The sequence below is a fragment of the Salmo salar genome, chromosome 13 (assembly GCF_965601325.2).
Source record: "Salmo salar chromosome 13, fSalSal1, whole genome shotgun sequence".
Taxonomy (NCBI): Eukaryota; Metazoa; Chordata; class Actinopteri; order Salmoniformes; family Salmonidae; genus Salmo; species Salmo salar.
This window is the reverse complement of record NC_138303.1, coordinates 93340547-93361208: the sequence shown is the minus strand read 5'-3', so window position 1 is coordinate 93361208 and position 20662 is coordinate 93340547. Positions and strand designations below refer to the sequence as shown.

General features: G+C 40.5%; 1 protein-coding gene across 1 annotated transcript; it reads right to left on the bottom strand.

Moving 5' to 3' along the window:
• Positions 1-190: 190 nt before the first annotated feature.
• On the bottom strand, positions 191-10227 carry cry5 (cryptochrome circadian regulator 5). The gene is made up of 11 exons (XM_014138346.3): positions 10124-10227; positions 9441-9673; positions 8930-9124; positions 8553-8671; positions 6864-7018; positions 6497-6637; positions 6190-6357; positions 5796-5936; positions 2308-2459; positions 1550-1776; positions 191-442 (listed from the first exon to the last, which is right to left on the bottom strand). Exons 2-11 carry the CDS (start codon positions 9653-9655, stop codon positions 327-329), a joined length of 1629 nt encoding a protein of 542 aa, XP_013993821.3. The 5' UTR covers positions 9656-9673; positions 10124-10227; the 3' UTR covers positions 191-326.
• Positions 10228-20662: the final 10435 nt, after the last annotated feature.

Sequence of the window (20662 nt, the reverse complement as noted above, 5' to 3'; positions counted from 1 at the left end):
ATGATATCCAAATCAGATTTTAGTAACCACAATCATGATGGATTTGACAAATATCCCATCATCCCCCACGGTCTGTGTCCCATGTATGGTTGTTTTCTTCAGTGTGTTGATCTATGTGATGTGCTTTGCTTATTTTACAGGCCAAATTTCACTGCAATTTATTTCCTTCATATGTAAAATGACTGCCGTGTTGTGAATGTTTAGCAAAATAGTTTTTATTTTCAGCACATACCGGGGGAAAAGCCCACCAATTCCCATACATGGAAAGTCATAATGTATAAGTGACATGTAAACTGATAGACAAAATGTAACATGGCAGCTTCTACTCAAGCGCTAATTGAAGTAGATGAACACTTCTCCAAAACAATATCATTAACTCTATACACTTTGGGGCTCTCTTCCATCAGCATGTCCACAACCGATGGTGCTTTGTGTTTTCTACCTTCAAAAGCAAGAGAAAGAGTTAGACCATTATTATAAATTCAAACCATAGCAAATAGGGGTGTGATGTTTTAAATTAATTTGGGATCGTCAACATTTAGAATTTTTGTTGCAAATAATGCTACAACAATACTGTAAATAGATGACATGCATCTTTCTAAATGATTGGCAACCGATAAAGCGCTCCGCACCTAATTGTCATTTATTAGTTGGAAAAATGGCAGTGAGACATGAAAGCGACAGCAGCTAAGTATGGCAATACTTTAGTTAAATGAGAAGGTGATTAAATGCAAGCTTTGTGAGGTGGAATTGATCTACAGTAGCAGTACTGGTGCAATGCTGAAAGGGAGGCACCATGAGACCCATCCCGTTGCTGGCAGCAGTGGGATAAGGTGTGAAAAAAATCTATAATTGCAGACATTGTCAATGGTAGAGGATGTCTGCTTCAATACCCTAATGGCATAGCTAGAACCAGACTACAAGATGCCATGTCGAAAAACCACCACAAACCTGATGGAGAAATTGTACAACGATTGCTCTCAAACACCATAGTTGGACGTCTGTGAACACATTGCAACGAGTCATCATATTGATGAGAAGTGTGACATGGAGTGGCACTAAGAACCTAAAACTACATTTATACCATCGTTACTGAGTGAATGGGGGACAGCAGTAAGGGGAGTGCCGTCGGGTAGGTAGCCAGGACTGCATTTAGATAAATGGCAGTTTAAGTGCTAAGAAAATGTGTACATTTGTCACATCCCTAATTGCAAACAATGAGCTCCAATGAATCATTCCATCAAGGATATAGCAGCACATATTTATTATGTTTATTTGGACAAGGAACAGCTAATCTGCAGTCCCTGTCCTAAATACCGACAAGTAGTCCTTTCATCAACTGTAACGTTAGTTGTCGGTACTAGCGATAAATAGTAATTTAAGGCATTCAGGGTGATATTCTGACTTGATCCATAATTTATTGATATCAATGGGAGACTTGCATTCAAGTTTTAGCATGCAGATCCAAAGTCAGAATATGGCGCTCTGTGTTATCCTATGGTTAGGGGAGGGGAAGCTGATCCTATAGCTGTACCTAGGGGAAACAAACCTTTCTCCTTCTTGCCGGGTGACTCCTCACTGGAATGTGGGGACCTCTTGGCGTAGGCTGCCTTCATCCTCTGGATGTTCTTCTTGCTGATCACCTCGTGCTCCACTATGGGCCGCGGGTAGTCCTTACCTACGATGCACCCTGCTGCCTCCTGGACGCTGCGGGGAGCCTTCCACGGCTCGTAGATGTACTGTGCTGGGTACTTCTTCAAGTGGGGCAGGTATTTCCTAAAACACAGATGATTGTGACTGGTTAGAACTTGAATGGGGGAGGGGGGGTGGGTGTCCTTCCTTCAATACACAGGTTAATGATTGGTTGTGGTTAACAGATATTGTATCAGCTTTCAAAAAAATCAAAATGTATGGTCTGTTTACATATTTTAGGGTTATGGTTGGTATAAAATCTGTAAATTATTTATGACTTTTAGGGTGACTAATTCCATTACACTTTCTGATAAATGAAAGGCATGTGATGTTTCTGCATAAGTAAAAGGAGGAAATTCATCACCTATGCCTCTACTCCCATTCATTCCAATTAGACTGGTTTTGGATTTGTCCCTGACCAAGATGGCTGCTATTTTTGCCTCAATTATAGAACTGAGGGCTTATAGCCTCTTTAGTAATTTAAAAATATCTATGTTAACAGTTTAGGATTCAGATCAACACATTTATTTGTGTGACAGCAAAACAATTGGATGCTATGGTATTACAAGGTAATAAATCTAACATTCTGGCTTTGGTAAGGGTTAATGTTCTTACTTGATGTAGTCTCCATTTTTGTCAGTTTTCTTCCCAAAGGCGATGGGCGAGTAGACCCTGAAGAACTGGTGAAAGAAAGTACTAGCAGAGAGCCACTGCCAGTTCCCAGCATTCAGGGACCAGTCTCCATCCAATAAGAGTTCCTCAAATACCTGTGAGAGAGGCAAGCAAGGTCCAATGAAAATCAACTCAATAATACAGTGGTCAGAATTTGAAGTTCATCTAAATATTCTGAAATTGTGTCAACCTTGTATCAGGCCTATTGAGTCCAACATTTTCAGATCAATGCATTCAAAAGAGGATGAGAGAAAAGGACTCCACTTTCAAGTATTGAGTTGCGTTGCTCTAATCTCAGCATTTAGCCTCATTCTGTGACTCCTTACCAAACATTACCATTTTGATTTGGTTATTGTGCTTTCCATTAGACTTATGAGGAAAGGTTGAGCATGGATAGGGATTACGCCCCAAATGGAACCCTATACCCAACATAGGCTCTGGTCAATAGTGCACTATGGGCCCTGGTCAAAAGTTGTGCACTATTTACATTTTAGTCATTTAGCAGATGCTCTTATCCATAGCGATTTACAGAAGCAATTAGGGTTAAGTGCCTTGCTCAAGGGCACATCAACAGATTTTTATCCTAGTCAGCTCTGGGATATGAACCGGCAACCATTGTTACTGGGCCAATGCTCTTAACCGCTAGGCAAGGGAATAGGAGACTACTTCATTTATGGTAACACCTGAAAAGGGTTGTCTAGCAATGATCAACAACCAACTTGACAGAGCTTGAAATTTTTGTAAGAATAATGGGACAATGTTGCACATTCCAGGTGTGCAAAGCTATTAGACTTACCTAGAAAGTCACAGCTGTAATTGCTGCCAAATGTGCTTCTGCAAAGCATTGATTCAGGAGTGTGAATACTTATGTAAATTAAATATCTGTATAGATTTTTAAATAAATGTTAAAAAAAAACAAAAAATACATTTTATTTATCATTATGGCATAGTGTGTGTAGATGGGTGAGAATATTTAATCCATTTAAAATTCAGGCTGTGGAAAAAGTAAAGGGGTATGAATACTTTTTGAAGGCACTGTATTTGTTGTATGGTGAACTTGGATTTCAAGGTTTATTTGTGTAAATCTGGCTTGTGGCCCGTGCTTACCCAGCCACTGCTGTCACTGAATTACACCTAACATACATAGCCTACAGTAAGTTTCAAACTCTACAAAACAAGTCTGCCAAATACTTCAACCACAATCTCTTATTGTCTGGTGTTGATCATTAGAGAATGATATGAACTGTTGAAATGACAATTATCAATTGAAAGTTAAAACCATTTGAGACGCACACTAGCAACATGTTGCTGCTCTACCCATAACCGTAAGGCTCTCCAGAGTGTAGTGAGGTCTGCACAACGCATCACCGGGTGCAAACTACCTGCCCTCCAGGACACCTACACCACCCGATGTCACAGGAAGGCCAAAAAGATCATCAAGGACAACAACCACCCGAGCCACTGGTGTTCACCCCGGTATCATCCAGAAGGTGAGGTCAGTACAGGTGTATCAAAGCGGGGACCGAGAGACTGAAAAACAGCTTCTATCTCAAGGCCATCAGACTGTTAAACAGCCATCACTAACATTGAGTGGCTGCTGCCAACATACTGACTCAACTACAGCCACTTTAATAATGGACAAATTGATGTAATCAATTTATCACTATCCACTTTATTTTATATATGTGTGCGTTTACTTACCCTACATTACTCATCTCATATGTATATACTGTACGCTATACCATCAACTGCATCTTGCCATCTTGATGTAATTAAATGTATCACTAGCCACTTTAAACAATGCCACTTTATATAATGTTTTCATAACCTACATTATTCATCTCATATGTATATACTGTACTCTATACCATCTACTGCATCTTGCCATTTTGATGTAATGTATCACTAGCCACTTTAAATAATGCCACTTTATATAATGTTTTCATACCCAACATTACTCATCTCATATGTATATACTGTACTCTATACCATCTACTGCATCTTGCCTATGCCGTTCGGCCATCAGTCATTTATATATTTTTCTGTACATATTCATATTCATTCCTTTACACTTGTGTGTATAAAGTAGTTGTGAAATTGTTAGGTTATATTACTGCATGGTTGGAACTAGAAGCACAAGCATTTCGCTACACTTGCATTAACACCTGCTAACCATGTGTATGTGACAAATACATTTGATTTGAGTGCCAGTAAAAACTACAGTTAAAGCTTTCAGAAGGCAGTGTGAACTTTAAAACAAATTAAAAGGTTTTCTATATTAAGATTTCACTGTAATAACCTTGTCCTTACAGAGCATAACAAAGAGCGAGTACTTGAGTTGGATGGTTGTGCTGAGATTAATGGATGGGGCAGGAGCCAGGTTTAAAAATCGATCATCCATTAAACCATTCAACTCGGTACGAGAGAAAAAAGTCCCCAGCTTGAAAAGTTGGAGTGGTAGTACTAAAACGTAACAGACTAGGCACAAATCGTCTCTCTTAGTGAGACAGGATAACTTCTGCAAGGTTTCATGAATTATAATTATGATGTAAGCAATACATGATTGTTGAAAAGCTCTTGTTTGAGCAGAACATCAGGCCCTAACTGTAGATAAACTGTACAGTACATAGGCCTACTCACTGTGGTTTCTTTCTTCTATGCAAATTAGACTCCAGAAGAGAGAAATGCTGTATTTCATAGATTGACAAATGATACCATTAACTCATTATTGGAATAATTAGTTGCATTACACTGTGTTTTCAACAACCACAGTGGACAATATGATCAATATTTCATATGGCCTACAGTAACGATGAATGAATTAAAGATGGATGAAGAATGTGTTGCCCTTGGTGATACATTTCAATTAACAGTAGCTGGATATGTATTACACTTACTGCAGTGCCAGGCCATATTCATGTCACCAAATAGGAAGTGAATGATTATATCCATGAACATGAATATTATTTAAAGATGGAATGGATGTGGTGGTATCACCATTAAGGAGTCCAGCTTTAATGTTCATGTTTGACTAATGGCAATGATTGGTGGGCTAGGCTGGGACACCCAACTAGATCATCCTGCTCTGCAGTGAGGACCTTGTCAATAAAGGGGTCAGACTTGTTGATCAATCTTCTTAAATGTCATTGCACACCTTGAACATTGTAAATGTACAAACAGCAATAAGAGTAGATATTTTTTTTATGAGGTACTGTATTTGCCTCAGTGAAAAGCATTTTAAATGATCAGATGTCTTGTATTTACAGCATACATAATGGGGGTTCAATTATTATTTATTGTATTATTGCAGTACAGTTGTGATGGCTAAAGCCATGCTAAAGAATAATGCAGCTAAAACCCACTTGGGGTTATATCCCATAGAGGTTAATAAATAACAATAATCCATAATGACAAGGTATGGTAGTCCATACCTTCTGGCCCTCCTCCCAGCTGATCCACAGGTCTCCTCTGGTCAGGAAGCAGGCCACGGCGTGCCGGGCCAGGTGGTGGATCCAGCCCTCTTGCCTCAGCTGGGTCATGATGGCATCGATGAAGGGGAAACCAGTCCTGGCCTGCAGAGCAACACACGCACACATTGAGTGGATTGATAAACAACAATGTCATGCTTTACTATAGCATCAGATTAAGTGAAATTGTATTCTTCAGAGGTTTATGGTCTGGTTCCCAGACACAGATTGAACCTATTCCCCTGGATTAAAAAGCATGATCACTGGAAAATCTCCATTATTTGCTTTTTAGTCCAGGAGTAGACTTAATCTCTGACTGGAAAACTGGCCCTATGTGTTAGGAGCTCTACAGGCCTACCTCTGCCCATGCAGCCAGATACTCAAAGTTGCTGTCCCAGTCCACCTGTGTACACACCGGGTTTCCCTCCATCTTGTCAAAGTTGGGGATGCCCAGGCCGGCTGTGTAGAAGAACTCTCTCCACAGCAGCTGGCCATGCAGTGAGACGGGAGGCTGGGAATGCTTCTTCTACAAATCCCACACAGGTAAGACGTCAGACATTACATTCCATTTTCCACAATATGACTTCCCATTCTTGTGCATGACCAAACTCTGCAAAACACTTACCCATCAATGGAAGTTGATTGATAGGCTTGAAGAGACTCACCCCTTGGTAGACGTCGGTTAGACTCCACCAGAAGGTGCGTGCTGACAGGCAGCCAAATGTCATATAAGGGCTGAGGACGGTGGTGCTGGGGCTCAGGGAGTTTGGGGACGTCTGTGGTTTCTCAAAGCCACACACCCATTCCTGGGTGACACCAAATGACGACACAAAATTTGAACAAGGAATTACATTTTACCAACTCCCTCATTTACATCAATGAATGATTTACATGAAAGTCTGGGATAAGTGTGTGAACCTTAAGTCTTAATACTGACCAGTGTGTTAGAAGGGAAATTGTTTTTTCATCTTCCACCCACTTATCATTGCTCATGTACCAGTAATCAAGAAGGCTGCCAAAAGACATGAGTACCTTTCTCGCCATGTGTTGGTCCAGTCTCCGCAGAGCCTCTTGCTCTCCGCCGGGGAACAGCTCCTCAGTCAAAGACTCTGGATCCTGATACAACTTCTCTAACGTGGAGATGCCATAGTTTTCCTCATGTTTCTCTGAGCACGGAGTCTTTACATCTAGTTGAATGTGAGGAAGAAAGGCAGAAAAGTTAGGCCAATTCCCACAAGTGTAAAGGGTTACCTGTATAGGGCTAAAAAATGTGTTTCTTACAGAAGAAATCTGAAAATAAGCATGGTAGCAATTAAAAGGGAAGAGTTTGGAGATCATGGGGAAATTATTAGACCAAAGTTGATCACAACAGTTGAACTAATACAAGACTGAATCCAAACATTACACTGTTGATTATGTGCATTTTACATTTAATGTACTTTCCGCCACATTTGTTGATAACGAAATCTGAAATACTCTGGATACATTCAGTAACATGATAAAAATATTCCTTGAAAATGTGGGGTAGGTGCAACATAACAAAAATAATTACACAGGTTTGAGTGAGGATGAACTGGTGTCCCCAAGTGGCCACACACCTCTCCAAAGTGGAAACAGTTCCTAAGTTATTTCAATGCACTTTTATGACTCAAAGTAGTCTTCAACTATAAAGGTGTGTTTTTGTGTGTGTTTTTTAGCTCTCCTAGCTGTGCCGTTGAGTAACTAGAGCAAGTATACTTGTAGTTAACACAACCCTGTATCCCCGCTATCACACAATTACTGTTGTTTACGCAAACCAGAAACAGCCCATTATAAATCACAATCTGAGTCAGGTGGGCATCATTTGAAAGCTTATTCTAATGCCATCATGACTAGCTAAGTTATAAAATATGATCTTAGTGTTAGGCTTTTACAAGGAAATTCAGAGAAACCGATCAGAATTTGTGCGCATTGAAAGGAGTCGAGTGCATGTTCCGCAGCACATTTTCTTCACAATAGACAAACAGGCTCATTCTGTTCAGAACAACCCAGGGTATTTTTTATTTTTTTTTCCTTTAACTAGGCAAGTCAGTTAAGAACAACTTCTTATTTTCAATGACGGCCTAGGAACAGTGGGTTAACTGCCTTGTTCAGGAGCAGAACGACAGATTTTACCTTGTCAGCTCGGGGATTCGATCTTGCAACCTTTCGGTTACTAGTCCAACGCTCTAGCCACTAGGCTATGACACCATGTCATCTTGTAACTATACATCAAACAGTGATCATAAAAGTTGACACTGTATATGACATGAGCTTTATGATATGGAAATGTGAAGTGCACATTTGGACTTGCTTGTATGACATCAAAGCGGTATTTAATATAATCCTCAAGGTCATCTTTCAAAATACATAGAGTCCTCTTAAAGTTACAGCATTTCCCTCAGACAAACACAAATTTGCAAATGTTGCACAATTAGCGGGAAGGATGGGGGCAACTTCTTGTCGCTTATCAGTGCCAAAATCTGCAATTTTCAACCCTGATACCCTCTTCCTCAGAAAGTTAAAAGCGTTGGATTGGTTTTGGCCTAAGCATGGGCTAGAGGAAGTTTCCACCATATTTCTTACACATTTTAAATCGAAGGGAAGTGAACAAGTGCACGCTTAGGTCGTAAAGGTAGAGAATCGGGAAACAGCAAATATATTCACATGGGAGAACCATTCCAAAAGACCTTTCGGTCTTACCCTTCATGTCATCACAGGTTGGAGCGGGGATAGGCCTTTTGGGGGGACCGATACTACTGACAAGGGTCTGCAGCCGATTGTAGGTCAGGGGAGCCTTCCCGTTGTTCTCTTCAATTATCCTACAAGAATGCCAGGGCAGGGATACAGATCATTAGTGCAGCATCCAAGATAGTCTTGCAACTCGAGTGATGGTGTTCATTTTATGTAATCAGACATTTTTCAATTAAGACAGTGTCATCATGCATTTTTTTTTCTAAGATGCCTGTCTCCATATAAAAATAATCACATTTCATTTGATTCTGATTGTGTTTCATCAATTTCTAAGTTAGCAATAAGCTTTCTCTGCACCGAGTATACACTCGTTAAGGATCGCTCACCTGTCTATGTTGTAGAGTGTGTGGGAGACTTTGTAGATGATTTCTACTCCGTGCTCTTCAGCTAACCGGCCCACCTCCTTGTCCCGGCGGAGGCTGAAGGGCTCTGTGTCATACTCATACGTCAACCGCGTCACCTTCCACTTCTGGAACAGCTTAGGAAAGACCTCATCTGTCTTACCTCTCACCACAAACAGCCTGGAGAGTGGAGACCCCACCAACACTTTTTAGTTCACTAACCGTGGATTTTTGAGAAGCACACAACAATAGAATACCAGTAGGCATCCATCTGGGATCGCCACACAACAAACAGCCAAGAAGAGACACCATATCTAATTTCTTTATCCACCCCTTACATTAACTAACCAAAACAATACATGCATCTTTATTGATCCATTACCAAAGAAAATATTGTTTTGCTTCAACAGTACCCAGTCCCATCAACACAACATATCCACTAAGCAACTGAAATAGCATTGGACATCATACTTTAGAGTTGTCCTTTTATTCCTACCTAGAATTGAGTTTCCTCAGGCTGCAATCCAAGTCTTTAAGGGCTCCTATGAGGAACTTCCATCGGTTGATGCCAATGTTGACGTTGTTGGGGGAATAGGGGTCCAGGACAAACACAGGGTAGATCTCCTTGCAGTCCCGCAATGCAGCCACAAGTGCTGGATTGTCGTGCAGTCGGAGCCCCTTGCGGAACCAGTGAATGCAGGTATGAGCCATGCCTGTTTAATGACCTACCTTAAGAATAAACGAATCAAGGAGGCAGGATTGTTAGTTCAAGCTCTGCTCCAGTGGTTCCCTCTCAGTCCTTACATGGCTGTCAGAAGTAGGTCTGAAGTGAGGGGAAGTAGTGTAGCCTGGCTGGACATTTATGGCAGTTGGTAGTCCTCTAATTCTGTTACTTTCAATATCTTGATGGGATGTAATGGACTTAAGGGTAAACACTGTGTCCAGCATAGGTTACCTATCTAGGCTTTAAAAATATTTTAACAAAAGTAGCCTACTGAATGTCTCTGTATGGGTTCGATTATGCCTACATAGTTTCTATTGTAAACGAATTGAGATAAAACTGATAAATTGTAACATTTCAATTTCCTCATGTAAACAAATGGCCACAAATGGCACAACAGTCCGTTTTCAAATAACTATTTTGTGCCTTTTGAAACTAGCTTTAAAAACTAGACTTACCTTTTATACGGTCTTGCCTGCACCAGTAGAAAAGACAATTTATTTTGTAATCAATCGGAAAGAGAGTTACAAAACCCAACACAACACGTGTTACCCGTGAGCAGCCAATCAGAAGGTCTAATAAATGGATTCTGTTTCTGGCCAATAAGATCATTGAGACAGTCCATGTTGTGTGGTGCACTGCCAAGCTGTGTAGTTGCTACTTCTCCATTAGATGGCGCCGTTGCAGCTACATAGCAGCGAGCCATTGCAATACAAAATTGACAATGCATTAAGGTGAACGAAATGTTAAGGAAGTGCACACTTCTGGAGAAGGGTAGGAAACCGGAAGCAGACCTTATAAATTGACTCAGTGATAGGGCCTTAACTCAAGTGTTTACTGCTGAACATCCCATGGTCCCCAAAAAGCCATCCTCTGTCTAGTTCTGGGACTTCATTTTTATTAAAACATTTTACTAAGAACAAATCAATACGTGAAGTACATGTGGGAACACAAGTATATATAAATAATATACAAAGGACAATTGGGCTAGGGGGTACAATATCACATTACACAAGGACCTTAAGGGACATACATACACGTATAATTCTAACAGCTTTTTTGTTAGTAGAGTATTTAATTGTCTTAAAATATAGTTCAATTTCTTTTTGTAAGGTAAGAAAATGTGGTGTTTTGTTTGTAAATACTGGAAATGTTGGCCAAAATAATAATTAAATGAATTACATAAAATTGTGTCAGCTTATTTTTATCGGAGGTAAAGAATCCAAGCAGTACATCTCTCCACAATAGTGTAAAATCTTCATAAATGTGTTCAATTATAAATCTACTGTCTTGCCACAGTTTCCTTACATGAATACAATGCCAAAAAAGATGCAACACCGTTTCTGGGTGGTCATTACAAAAGGTACAATTTGAGTTTGTTTTCCTTAAACTTCTTTATATAGTGGTTGGCAGGATAATATTGATGAACAATTTTAAAGGAAACTTCCTTCATTTTGTTAATAAGTAGGTATTTGTGTGATAACATCCAAACTTTTTTCAAAAAAATATTATCAATCAAACCAGTCCAATAAGGCATGACATCCTGCTGAAGCAAGGTTCATATCGTTCTGTTGTTGAATGGACCAAAAGATAAACAAATCTTTCCTACTGATGAGTCAACAGGGTGAATGGAAGTTAGGCTCTGAGGGTCAGGTCTTGGCACATTCCTGAATAATAAAGCAATACCTGAGGGAATGGCATCTAAAACAATTGCAAAATTTTTAGGTGTTACAGGGACCTTGTAAAGTGATAAGAATTCCTTATAACTAAGTTAAAAAAGAAACTTCTGCATTTACAAGTTGTCTCACCAATAGGATATTATTTCGGAACCAATATTCTAAAAACAAAGTAGTATTTTTTTTTTAATATACAATATATCCTGAATATTCCACATAATATCTATGACAAGAGAACCTGCCGATGAAAAGCAGGAAGTGTCACTGGAACTTTGTCAATATTATAATTGCAAAGCAACATGAAGTTAAGGCCATCAAAAGTAGAGAAGACATGACGAGGAATAAAATTCCACATAGAAGTGGGTCTTCCTAGGAATTGTTTTATCCAATTGATCTTAAAAGTATTATTTAAGGTAGTAAAGTCCAGAAAATTCTGCCCACCATACTCGTAAGTGTTCATTACAACAGTTTTCCTAATGTAATGGGTACGGTTTCTCCACAGAAAGTTGAAGCATCTGGTCTATCTCCTTGCTTATTTTACCATAAAGATAGAGCACCATATGTTAGCCTAGAGATTCCAAATAACCAAGGCTGAAGGTCTCTTCCTTTTAAAGATACGTCCCTCTGTAGACATTGATTTAGCTTCATCTGGGGTTTATTTTTTTTTTAATAAGAGGGTTTGTCACGGGTGTCGTAGGGATTGGACCAAAACGCAGCGGGAATATGTATACTCATCTTTTTTATTGAAGGAAAACAAAAATGAACACATATACAAAAACAATGACAAAACAGTCCTGTAAGGCTACTAGGCTATACAAGAACAACTACCCACAAAAAAACCCAGGGAAAACACCCCTACTAAATAGGACCTTAAATTAGAGGCAATGAGGAACAGCTGCCTCCAATTGAAGGTCAAAACAATAAACTAGACATATTTTCTAGTTTTTCTATATCATAGAAATACAAAACATAGAACACAACCCAAAAACCCCAACAACACACACACCCCTGCCACATCCTGACCAAACTACAATAACCTCTTTTACTGGTCAGGATGTGACAGGGTTAAAATTTAGTAAGCCTCTAGACTTCTGATCCTTAGTAATGGTTATGCCAAATTTATGTAAGTTATTCTTTCACTGGAATACCATAATATGAAGGTGTGTTACGAATCCCTTTGGCCCAGCGGTCTAGGGGGGGATGGATACGAGACCCGTAACATAAATCATGCAAATTATAATAGTGATAAAGAACAGTGAGAACCAAAAACCACAGACAACTGAAATCTACCGTCAAACTCAAAAGGTTTATTTTAAACACACGGTAAAGGGGTGAGAGAAAAGGGGCTGAGCTGGACCCAAGCAAAGAAACAATAAGCCAAAAACACCCCTAAGCTAGACTAGCCCATTTCAAGAACAGTTAGCTAACTAACCAAAAATACAGAGGGTGGTCCGCCCAGTTCTAACTAGGGTACTTAGACACAGTATTCCTACGGGTAATGTATGCCCATGGGCGACTTGTCTTGGTACCCCCTTTTCCCATCAAACAAACAAACAGTCAAACAACAAAACAATACTCACAGGATTACCGGACAAATGTGACATGTAGTTGAAAAAGCAAAAGAGATCAATACAGCGATAGCGAGGGGGACACAGAGAGCGATTGAGAGAATGAACACAAAGATTGATCTGGGGAGAAAACAACTGACTGGGTTTTTAAACCAAGGGAAAGGGGCTGTGATAGGTTGAGGGAAAAGGAACAGGTGTCTTCTGATTGGGGACTGATTGATGACTGATTGGGGAGTGATGATTGTCACCTGTGAGGAGGAGAAGGAGAGAAAAGAAACACACACTTGTATCCGTAACAGGTGTCACACAATCTTTGACAGGCATGAGTTCACATTTATTAATGTTAAAATATAGACCAGACACTTTGGAAAAGGATTGTATCACATTGATCAATATGGGAATTTGGTTAGCGTCTTTCAGAAAAAGTGTAGTATCGTCAGCTAGCTGGCTTATAATAATTTATTTACCAGCTATGGAAATACCTTGTGCAGGACTATTATTTAAAGAATTTGTAAGAAGTTGGGTGATTAATAAAAACAGATATGGAGAGATAGGACAGCCTTGCCTAATTCCTCTTTAACTCAAATCTAGGTGAGGTGCCATATTTAAATTTAATAGAGCTGTTACCATTTGTATAGAGAGTCTTAATAGCCTTACAGAAAAAATCCCCAAAGCCAAATTTCTCAAGGGAGTGGAAGAGGAACTGATGCTCTACTGTGTCAAAAGTAGTAAGGCTAATATCTTATAGTCATTATTAAGAAGACAAATTGGGCACCAGTTATCAATGAGCAGCCTTTCTTTTTTAGGCTTAGGTATCAGTGTTATTAACCCCTGAATCATTGTAGGAGGGAGAACATTGTTTTTAATACTCTCTAAAAAAGACTTCAAATAGGAAGGGAGCTACTTGTTCAGAAAATAATTTGTAAAATTCTGAAGTAATTCCATCAACATCTGGTTAGTTCTGGGACTTTCCATGCAAAACTGCCACGGCCAGCCCGCTCATTATGTAGGGTTTCCACCACTTCCGAATTCACCAGACGAAGTCCCGCCCCCATTCAATTAGAACGGGAGCATGCGGAGCAATGCACTGGGGATTGTGGGAAGGTGAGCGTTGCGAACTGAACACAGCCCAAGTACCTCATTATTTTTCTAAGAAAGTAATCTGCTAAGACCAGAAATCGTAGAGATGGTGGAAGTGGATACTTAGTTCGAATCAAGCAGTGTGTCGAGCAAAGTTGGTGAAGATTAATGTCCTGAATGGCATTCATTCAGGACATTCACAGTAGTGCAGTGGCGTGTATTCATGGAGGCCATGCGAAGCCCGGCTTCCCCCAAAATTGGAGCAAGTATTTTTTTTTATGTAATAATGTATCTTTCGTCTCTCTGTGTTTCATAATTTCTTTCAATTCGCAAGAGGCTGAATGTATCTAACTGGAGAAAGCATCCGAGCAGGTGAAACGGCGCCCTTCTGTCTCTCTACATGTAGGCCATCTATCTGATGCTGTCTGGTCCAAATGAGTATGACATTGTTGCCGCCCATAGCATTGAATGTAGTGATGGGTCATTCGTGAATGAGTCGGCTCTGAGAGCTGGCTCTTGTAGGTGAATGTTGGGAGCCGGCTCGCATATCAGAAGAGCCAAATCTATTTATAAAAATAAAAATAAATTAAGATCTGAATAATCAAAAGATTTAAATGAATAGAATTAACTAATTCAAAGAACAAAAAAAATAATAATAATAATATAGGCCTAAATGCTCAAGCGCACACATTCGTTCTGACTGTCTGCTCAGACTAACAGCCTCACCTGTTGTTCCTGTTGATCAGACACACAGTGTCAACCAATGAACCAAAGATGCATGAGGGAGGGAAGGACAGCTGTGAAAACAACAGCTGGAAAATGAGTCGGAAGCACAGTAGCATTTGGATGCATTTTAATAATGTAGACAATGTTAGAGCACAGTGTAGAATTTGCCAAAACAAAATCTCATATAAAGTCGGTTCTACGCACAACCTACACCGGCATATGCGAACTGTGCACCCAACTGTGAAGCTAGCTGTAGCGGAGCTTCAAGAAACTTGCGGGCCTGCTAGTGATAGTGGTGGAGCCAGCTCAAGTAGGCCTTCTCCGCGACCCACAGCAACGCAGTCTTCTATGGACCAGTTTATGCCAAAGTCTATGTCTGTAGCAAAAGAAGGCCAAATTGATATTGCATTTGCTAAAATGATTGCCACCGATTTCCAGCCATTTTCGGTCGTGGATGACAGAGGTTTTAGAAATTATAGCAATAGTCTAAATCCAATGTACACAATTACAAGCAGGAAAACCCTTTCAAAATCACTTATTCCACAACTGTATGAGAGCACACAGGCTTCAGTGTGGGAAAGAGTCCAAAAAGCTACTGCAGTTTGACTTACCACTGACTGCTGGACATCAAGGGTAACCACTTCTTACATGTCGGTTACATGTCACTTCATTGATGATTTTCGATGTCTAGCTGTCTTCTGGACTGCTTTGAGTTCAGCGACAGACACACTTCAGAGAACTTGGCAGAGGAACTGTTGAGAGCGGCCAGAGAATGGCACGTAGATGGAAAAGTGGTCTTTTGTGTTAGCGACAATGCAGCTAACATAACCAAAGCCATAAAAATGTTTAAATGGACCCATCATCCATGTCTTGCCCACACAATCAACCTGATTGTAAGAGATGCTCTGAAGGTGATGATGCCCACTGTGGACAAAGTGAAAACAGCTGTGGAATACTTCTACAGGAGCACAGTAGGTGCTGAAAAACTAAAGTCTACACAACACCAGATGGGGGATGCCTGAGCTGAGGCCTAAACAAGACTGCACTACAAGGTGGAATTCAACATTTTATATGTTAAACGGGTTCTGACCCAAGAGGAATGGGAGGTGGTGGAGGATGTGTGCAGAGTCCTGTAACACTTTGAGCAGGTCACTGTGGAGATCAGTGGAGAGAGGTACAGTAAGCAGTTATTACTACATCATTATTTAATCCAATATTATATATGTATATGAGCAGTAGATTAGAATGTAGTATCAGTAGACCAAACATGAACCTGAACTAATACGTTACTGTTCTCTCTTTACAGCTATGTGACAGCCTCAAAAATGATACTCCTGTGTAAGGGTCTGCAGCGAATCACAGCCAGCCGCCAGAGAGAAGCAAATGTAACCACAGGACATGTGACAGAGTTGATAAACACCCTATGTTCATCGATGGACAGAAATTCCACAGAATGGAATATAGTCACGTGCTATCAGAAACCGTTGCACTTGACCCCAGGTTTAAGAAGTTAGCTTTCAGTGATGCCAGAGCGATTGATGAGGCTCTTCAAAGAATAACCTCAGCAGCAGGGAGGGACAGCCCCAGCAGTCAGCTGGCTCAGGCAACAGGAAGAAGAGGGATCAGACGGAGCAGAAGCACCAGCAGTAGTGCCACATACGTCTGCTGTTTGGATGCTGTTTGATGAGAGAGCAACTGGGGATGCAGCACAAAGGAATTCCTCAGCAGATGCCATAATGGAGGTCTGATCCTATTTGGAGGAGCCCCTCCTCCAAAGATCTGCAGATCCTCTGAGCTGGTGGAAGAGCAAGGCCTCTGTCTACCCACAGCTTACTAAAGTCATGACAGGGAGACTCTGCATAGTGGCTACATCCGTTACCTCTGAGAGGGTCTTCTCGAAAGCGGGACAAATACTTACTGAGAGAAGAAACTGCATCAGCCCCTCGAAAGTGAGGCAGCTGCATTTCTGAATGCAAATCTCTCATAAAAGCAAAATATGGTCAGCATTGCTGTGTGCTGCTGGTTATAACATGGCAATAAAGAAGAGAGAGAAAAGAGGGACCAGTTTAATGTTTTAAGTGGGATGCTGCAGTTTTGCACATTGTTATTTATTTTTCTTTGATATGGTGCAATATTATATTATTATGTTGTTCAGATTGTATTCGTTTTGAATTGTTACATTTATATGCACTTTTTATATACATTAAAAAAGTTATACTTTAAATGCACATGTGTAATAGGATCCTTCTTTTTTACATTTTTTTCAATTTGTGTGATGCTGCAGTTTTGAAATTATTTTTTTTTTTTTTTTGATATGGTGCAATATTCTATTATGCTGTTCAGATTGTATTTGTTTTGAATGGTTAGATTTATATGCACTTTGTTTATATACATTACAAAGTTATACTTTAAATGCAAATGTTTAATAGCATTCTTTTTCATAACAAACCAATGCATTTTTAAATACATTGTGGTTAAGGTAGAGTATGATTTAATTTAATAATTTGATTAGAATTGTTTTAACACCACTCATAGTCAAACTATCGCAAACTTTTTTTAAAAGGGCCATTTGGGAGCCAAAAGAGCCGTCTCTTTTTGGTGAGCTGAGAGCCGGCTCAATGAAAAGCGTCGGAATGCCCATCACTAATTGAATGGAGTGCAAGCATTTGGCCTCCCTTGATAAAAAAGTATACAAAATTAGCCAATCAGCGTTGAGCTAAACTAAGCGAGCTCAACTGAATGGTCCTGGTGCACCAAAAAATGCCAAAAGGAATCCAGCTTGGATTTTGGCTTCACTCCTATCAAATCGCATTGAGAGCATACGTTATTGACAGAAACAACTTGAATTGTTGCATCTCATTGTGTTGTCCTCCAGTGGCTGGCTAGCTAGCTAAAATGGGCCCTTTCCTAAATTAGCAATGGATGGAGATAGGGATTTGGACTTGTGGTTTTACTTAATTCTCCGTACTGGCCAATAATTATAATGGTGATTCTGATCCATACATTGTTGTGCCCCTGGCCTGAGATGATGGAAGTTCAATATGTAGCTAGATGTAGAAGGCTAATGTTAACTAGCTAGCTAACGTCACCAACGAAAGGAAGTTAGGCTAGCAAGCAAGTATTTTAACCAGGTAGCCTAGGACAACAAAAAATAAAACCTGTACTGTATGACAGAGTCAACATGAAAGAGAGGAGGATGGCATTGACATTTCTCTACAAGTGGGGTGAGGCAATATATTTTCTACTTGCACCAACGCGCATGCACACACACAGAAATCAGAGCCATGGACAGCCACATCAAATGTAGTTTACGTTGATCGGACTAAATTGTTTTCAGTATCTTTTAGTTGTCACTATTAGAGGTGATTTGATGATGTTGACATGTTGAAGTTGAAATGGTGCTGGAATAGTGGAGGCTGCTCCTTGAGGTAACTCTCTGTGGTTCTAAATCAATAGTTGCTTAGTGGTCTGAAAATGTCAGAAGCATTATCTTGTTTGACCATCCTGTAGGTCATTTAACTGTCTGTTACATGCAATATGCTTTGTGGACTGAACCGGACAGAGGTTGCTATCCAGTTTTGTGGCAAAACAAAGATGTGTTTGAATTTATTCTGCCACGGTCTTATTGTCTCGGCCTTAGGAATCCAGCTTTGTGTGTGTGGCCTTAGGCCTATATATCACGGTCCCAAGGCATATTAAAATTAACAGGATTTATAGAGCAAACACAATTATCACAACACAGATCTGTGTTGCCAATAAATTTTCAGGGGAAGTTGCTAGCGGCAGGTCGATTTGTTGCTAAAAGTTGCTAAATGACGTTGTCATTGCGTGATGACGTCATTACGTAATAACGTAAAACTGTGGCCTTATAGCTGTATGCTGCTGTGGTGCCAAACTGCTGCAGAACTTCACTTGGTAGTTTATGCTGGTAACAGGTATCACCAGCCAGCTTCAGTCCATACCGCATCAGGAGTATGGAGTTGAGAGTGTGAAGTGACATATTTCTTAACTCAGACTTGACCACACTCATTTGGCTGAATAGCCGTTCAACCTCCGCATTTGAGTGTGGCAAGGAGAGGGCAGTGAGTGCAGCTTTGCACAGTTCTTCAAATGGATTTGACCTGGAAGAGTGCGTGTAGTTATTCACTTCACTCCAAAACTCAACTGTATTTTCAGTTGAGTCCCACCTAAACAGATGGATGTTTCTCCATTGGGAAACAATTTGATCAATTGTTTGGGGCTGGTATCCCAGTAGCTCAGCTCCTTTAATAATTTTGGTGGTGCCTTTATTGTGCTTTAGCGTTTCCTTAACACTGAACAAGGCCATGTTTCGCAAGGCTTCTAGGTTGTCTGACAGCCTTGCTTGCAGCTCCTTGCTTAAAGCAACAATGTAGTTAATGCACCGTCTCCGAATTTCCTTTTTGTCCTCTGGCACAAGACTGAGTTGGTACACCATTCTCTCGAAAAGGTACCAAAGGAATGGTGATGGACTGAGATGTCTATCCTTCAGAACATACATTTTTGACATAGGGTTGACTACTCTGCTGCAAATTGATGTTAAGAGGTGTACCAGATTGTCCAAAAGCTTGACAGGATCTGTTTGCTCTCCCTCAAATGACTTCACTGCAACTTCTACGTCGGACAGGATCAATTACAAGAATGTCAGGTAGACGTAGTTGGTCTTGTCCATGTACACGGCGTGGAACACATTCACCATGTAGCAATGCTCACTGGCCTTGGTCAACTCAAAGTGGAGTTTCAGTTCTTCCCACTGGCTCAATATACGAGTTACCGCAGGCTCAACCGATAGCCAACGTGTGGCAAACACTTTGGTGATCTGCAGGGGTTTCTGGCCACAATTAATGGTGGCATACACTGCTTTGTACGCCTCATGCCGGTTTGGGGAAATGGAAAACCAGTCGTAGGTTTCCCTGATTAAGTACTCAACACTCCTAGGGATGGTTTCTTTGGATGCTGCACTGTCAGCCAATTGTAAAGAATGGCACACACAGCAGATGAGTACCAAATTGGGCAATGCACATTCTTCCTTTAAAATCTTGTGCGCCCCAGTCATCACGGACGCATTATCAGTGCCAATACCCTGAAGATTTTCTTTTTTAAAGTTACACTTCTCAAGAAACTCAACTACCGCCTTTGCTATTGATCTGGCATCGCCCCCCTCCAATTCAACCAGCCCGAGAAATGTGGACACAACGGTTCTTTTTTTAGCACTGAAATACCGAATCACCACACCCAGGTATTTCAAGACACTGACATCAGTGGACTCATTCAAAAGGAGACTGAACTTCTCATCCCCCACATCTGATGTTACCCTTTTGAGAAAAGAAGGAGCCAGTACTCCCCTAATCATTTCTGTGCACTTGGAAGTTTGTTGCAGCCACAGAATCTGAAAAGGCAGCCTTGCAAGTCATACCTAAATGGTTGCATGCTAGCAGCGAACAATGCTCCGCCATAGTAGCTTCTACGCTTTTGCAGTTATCCACTTTCTTAACCAACTGTGCTAACTGCTTTGCGGGGGTTGTACGGTTTTGATTTATTTATATGCTTTGCTGTAGCACAATGTTTTTTGATGTCACACATTTTTGCAAGCATATCTGATTTGCAGTACGCACAGTATGCCTGACAATCGTCCCCAATTACTGGCTTCAGCCACCGTTTAAATTCAGGTACAGACTCCCACTCTTTTCTGTACTTCTGGATGTACAATTTTGATTGAAACATGTTGATTGATGTTGTAAGTTCTGTTCAAGATATAAACATTCGTGACCAACTATATTTGTTGGGTTTGTCTCGTTGAACGCATATTACTGCTGCTGCAGTCAGCCAACAATGATTTGAAATTTACTGAAATTGCTGCTGGCCTGCTGCTGCCTGTACACGAGCTGTGCGCCTGCTGCGGAAGTCACTCACAATGCACTTTTGCAGC

Bases quoted from the DNA above. Each gene is read 5' to 3' on its own strand.
- cry5 (XM_014138346.3), bottom strand. From the start codon at position 9,655: ATGGCTCATACCTGCATTCACTGGTTCCGCAAGGGGCTCCGACTGCAC. The intron at 7,019-8,552 runs GTAAGACCGAAA...ACATTCAACTAG, and splicing joins AACCTGTGATGACATGAAGG to ATGTAAAGACTCCGTGCTCA. The intron at 2,460-5,795 runs GTATGGACTACC...CCTCTCTCACAG, and splicing joins GCTGGGAGGAGGGCCAGAAG to GTATTTGAGGAACTCTTATT.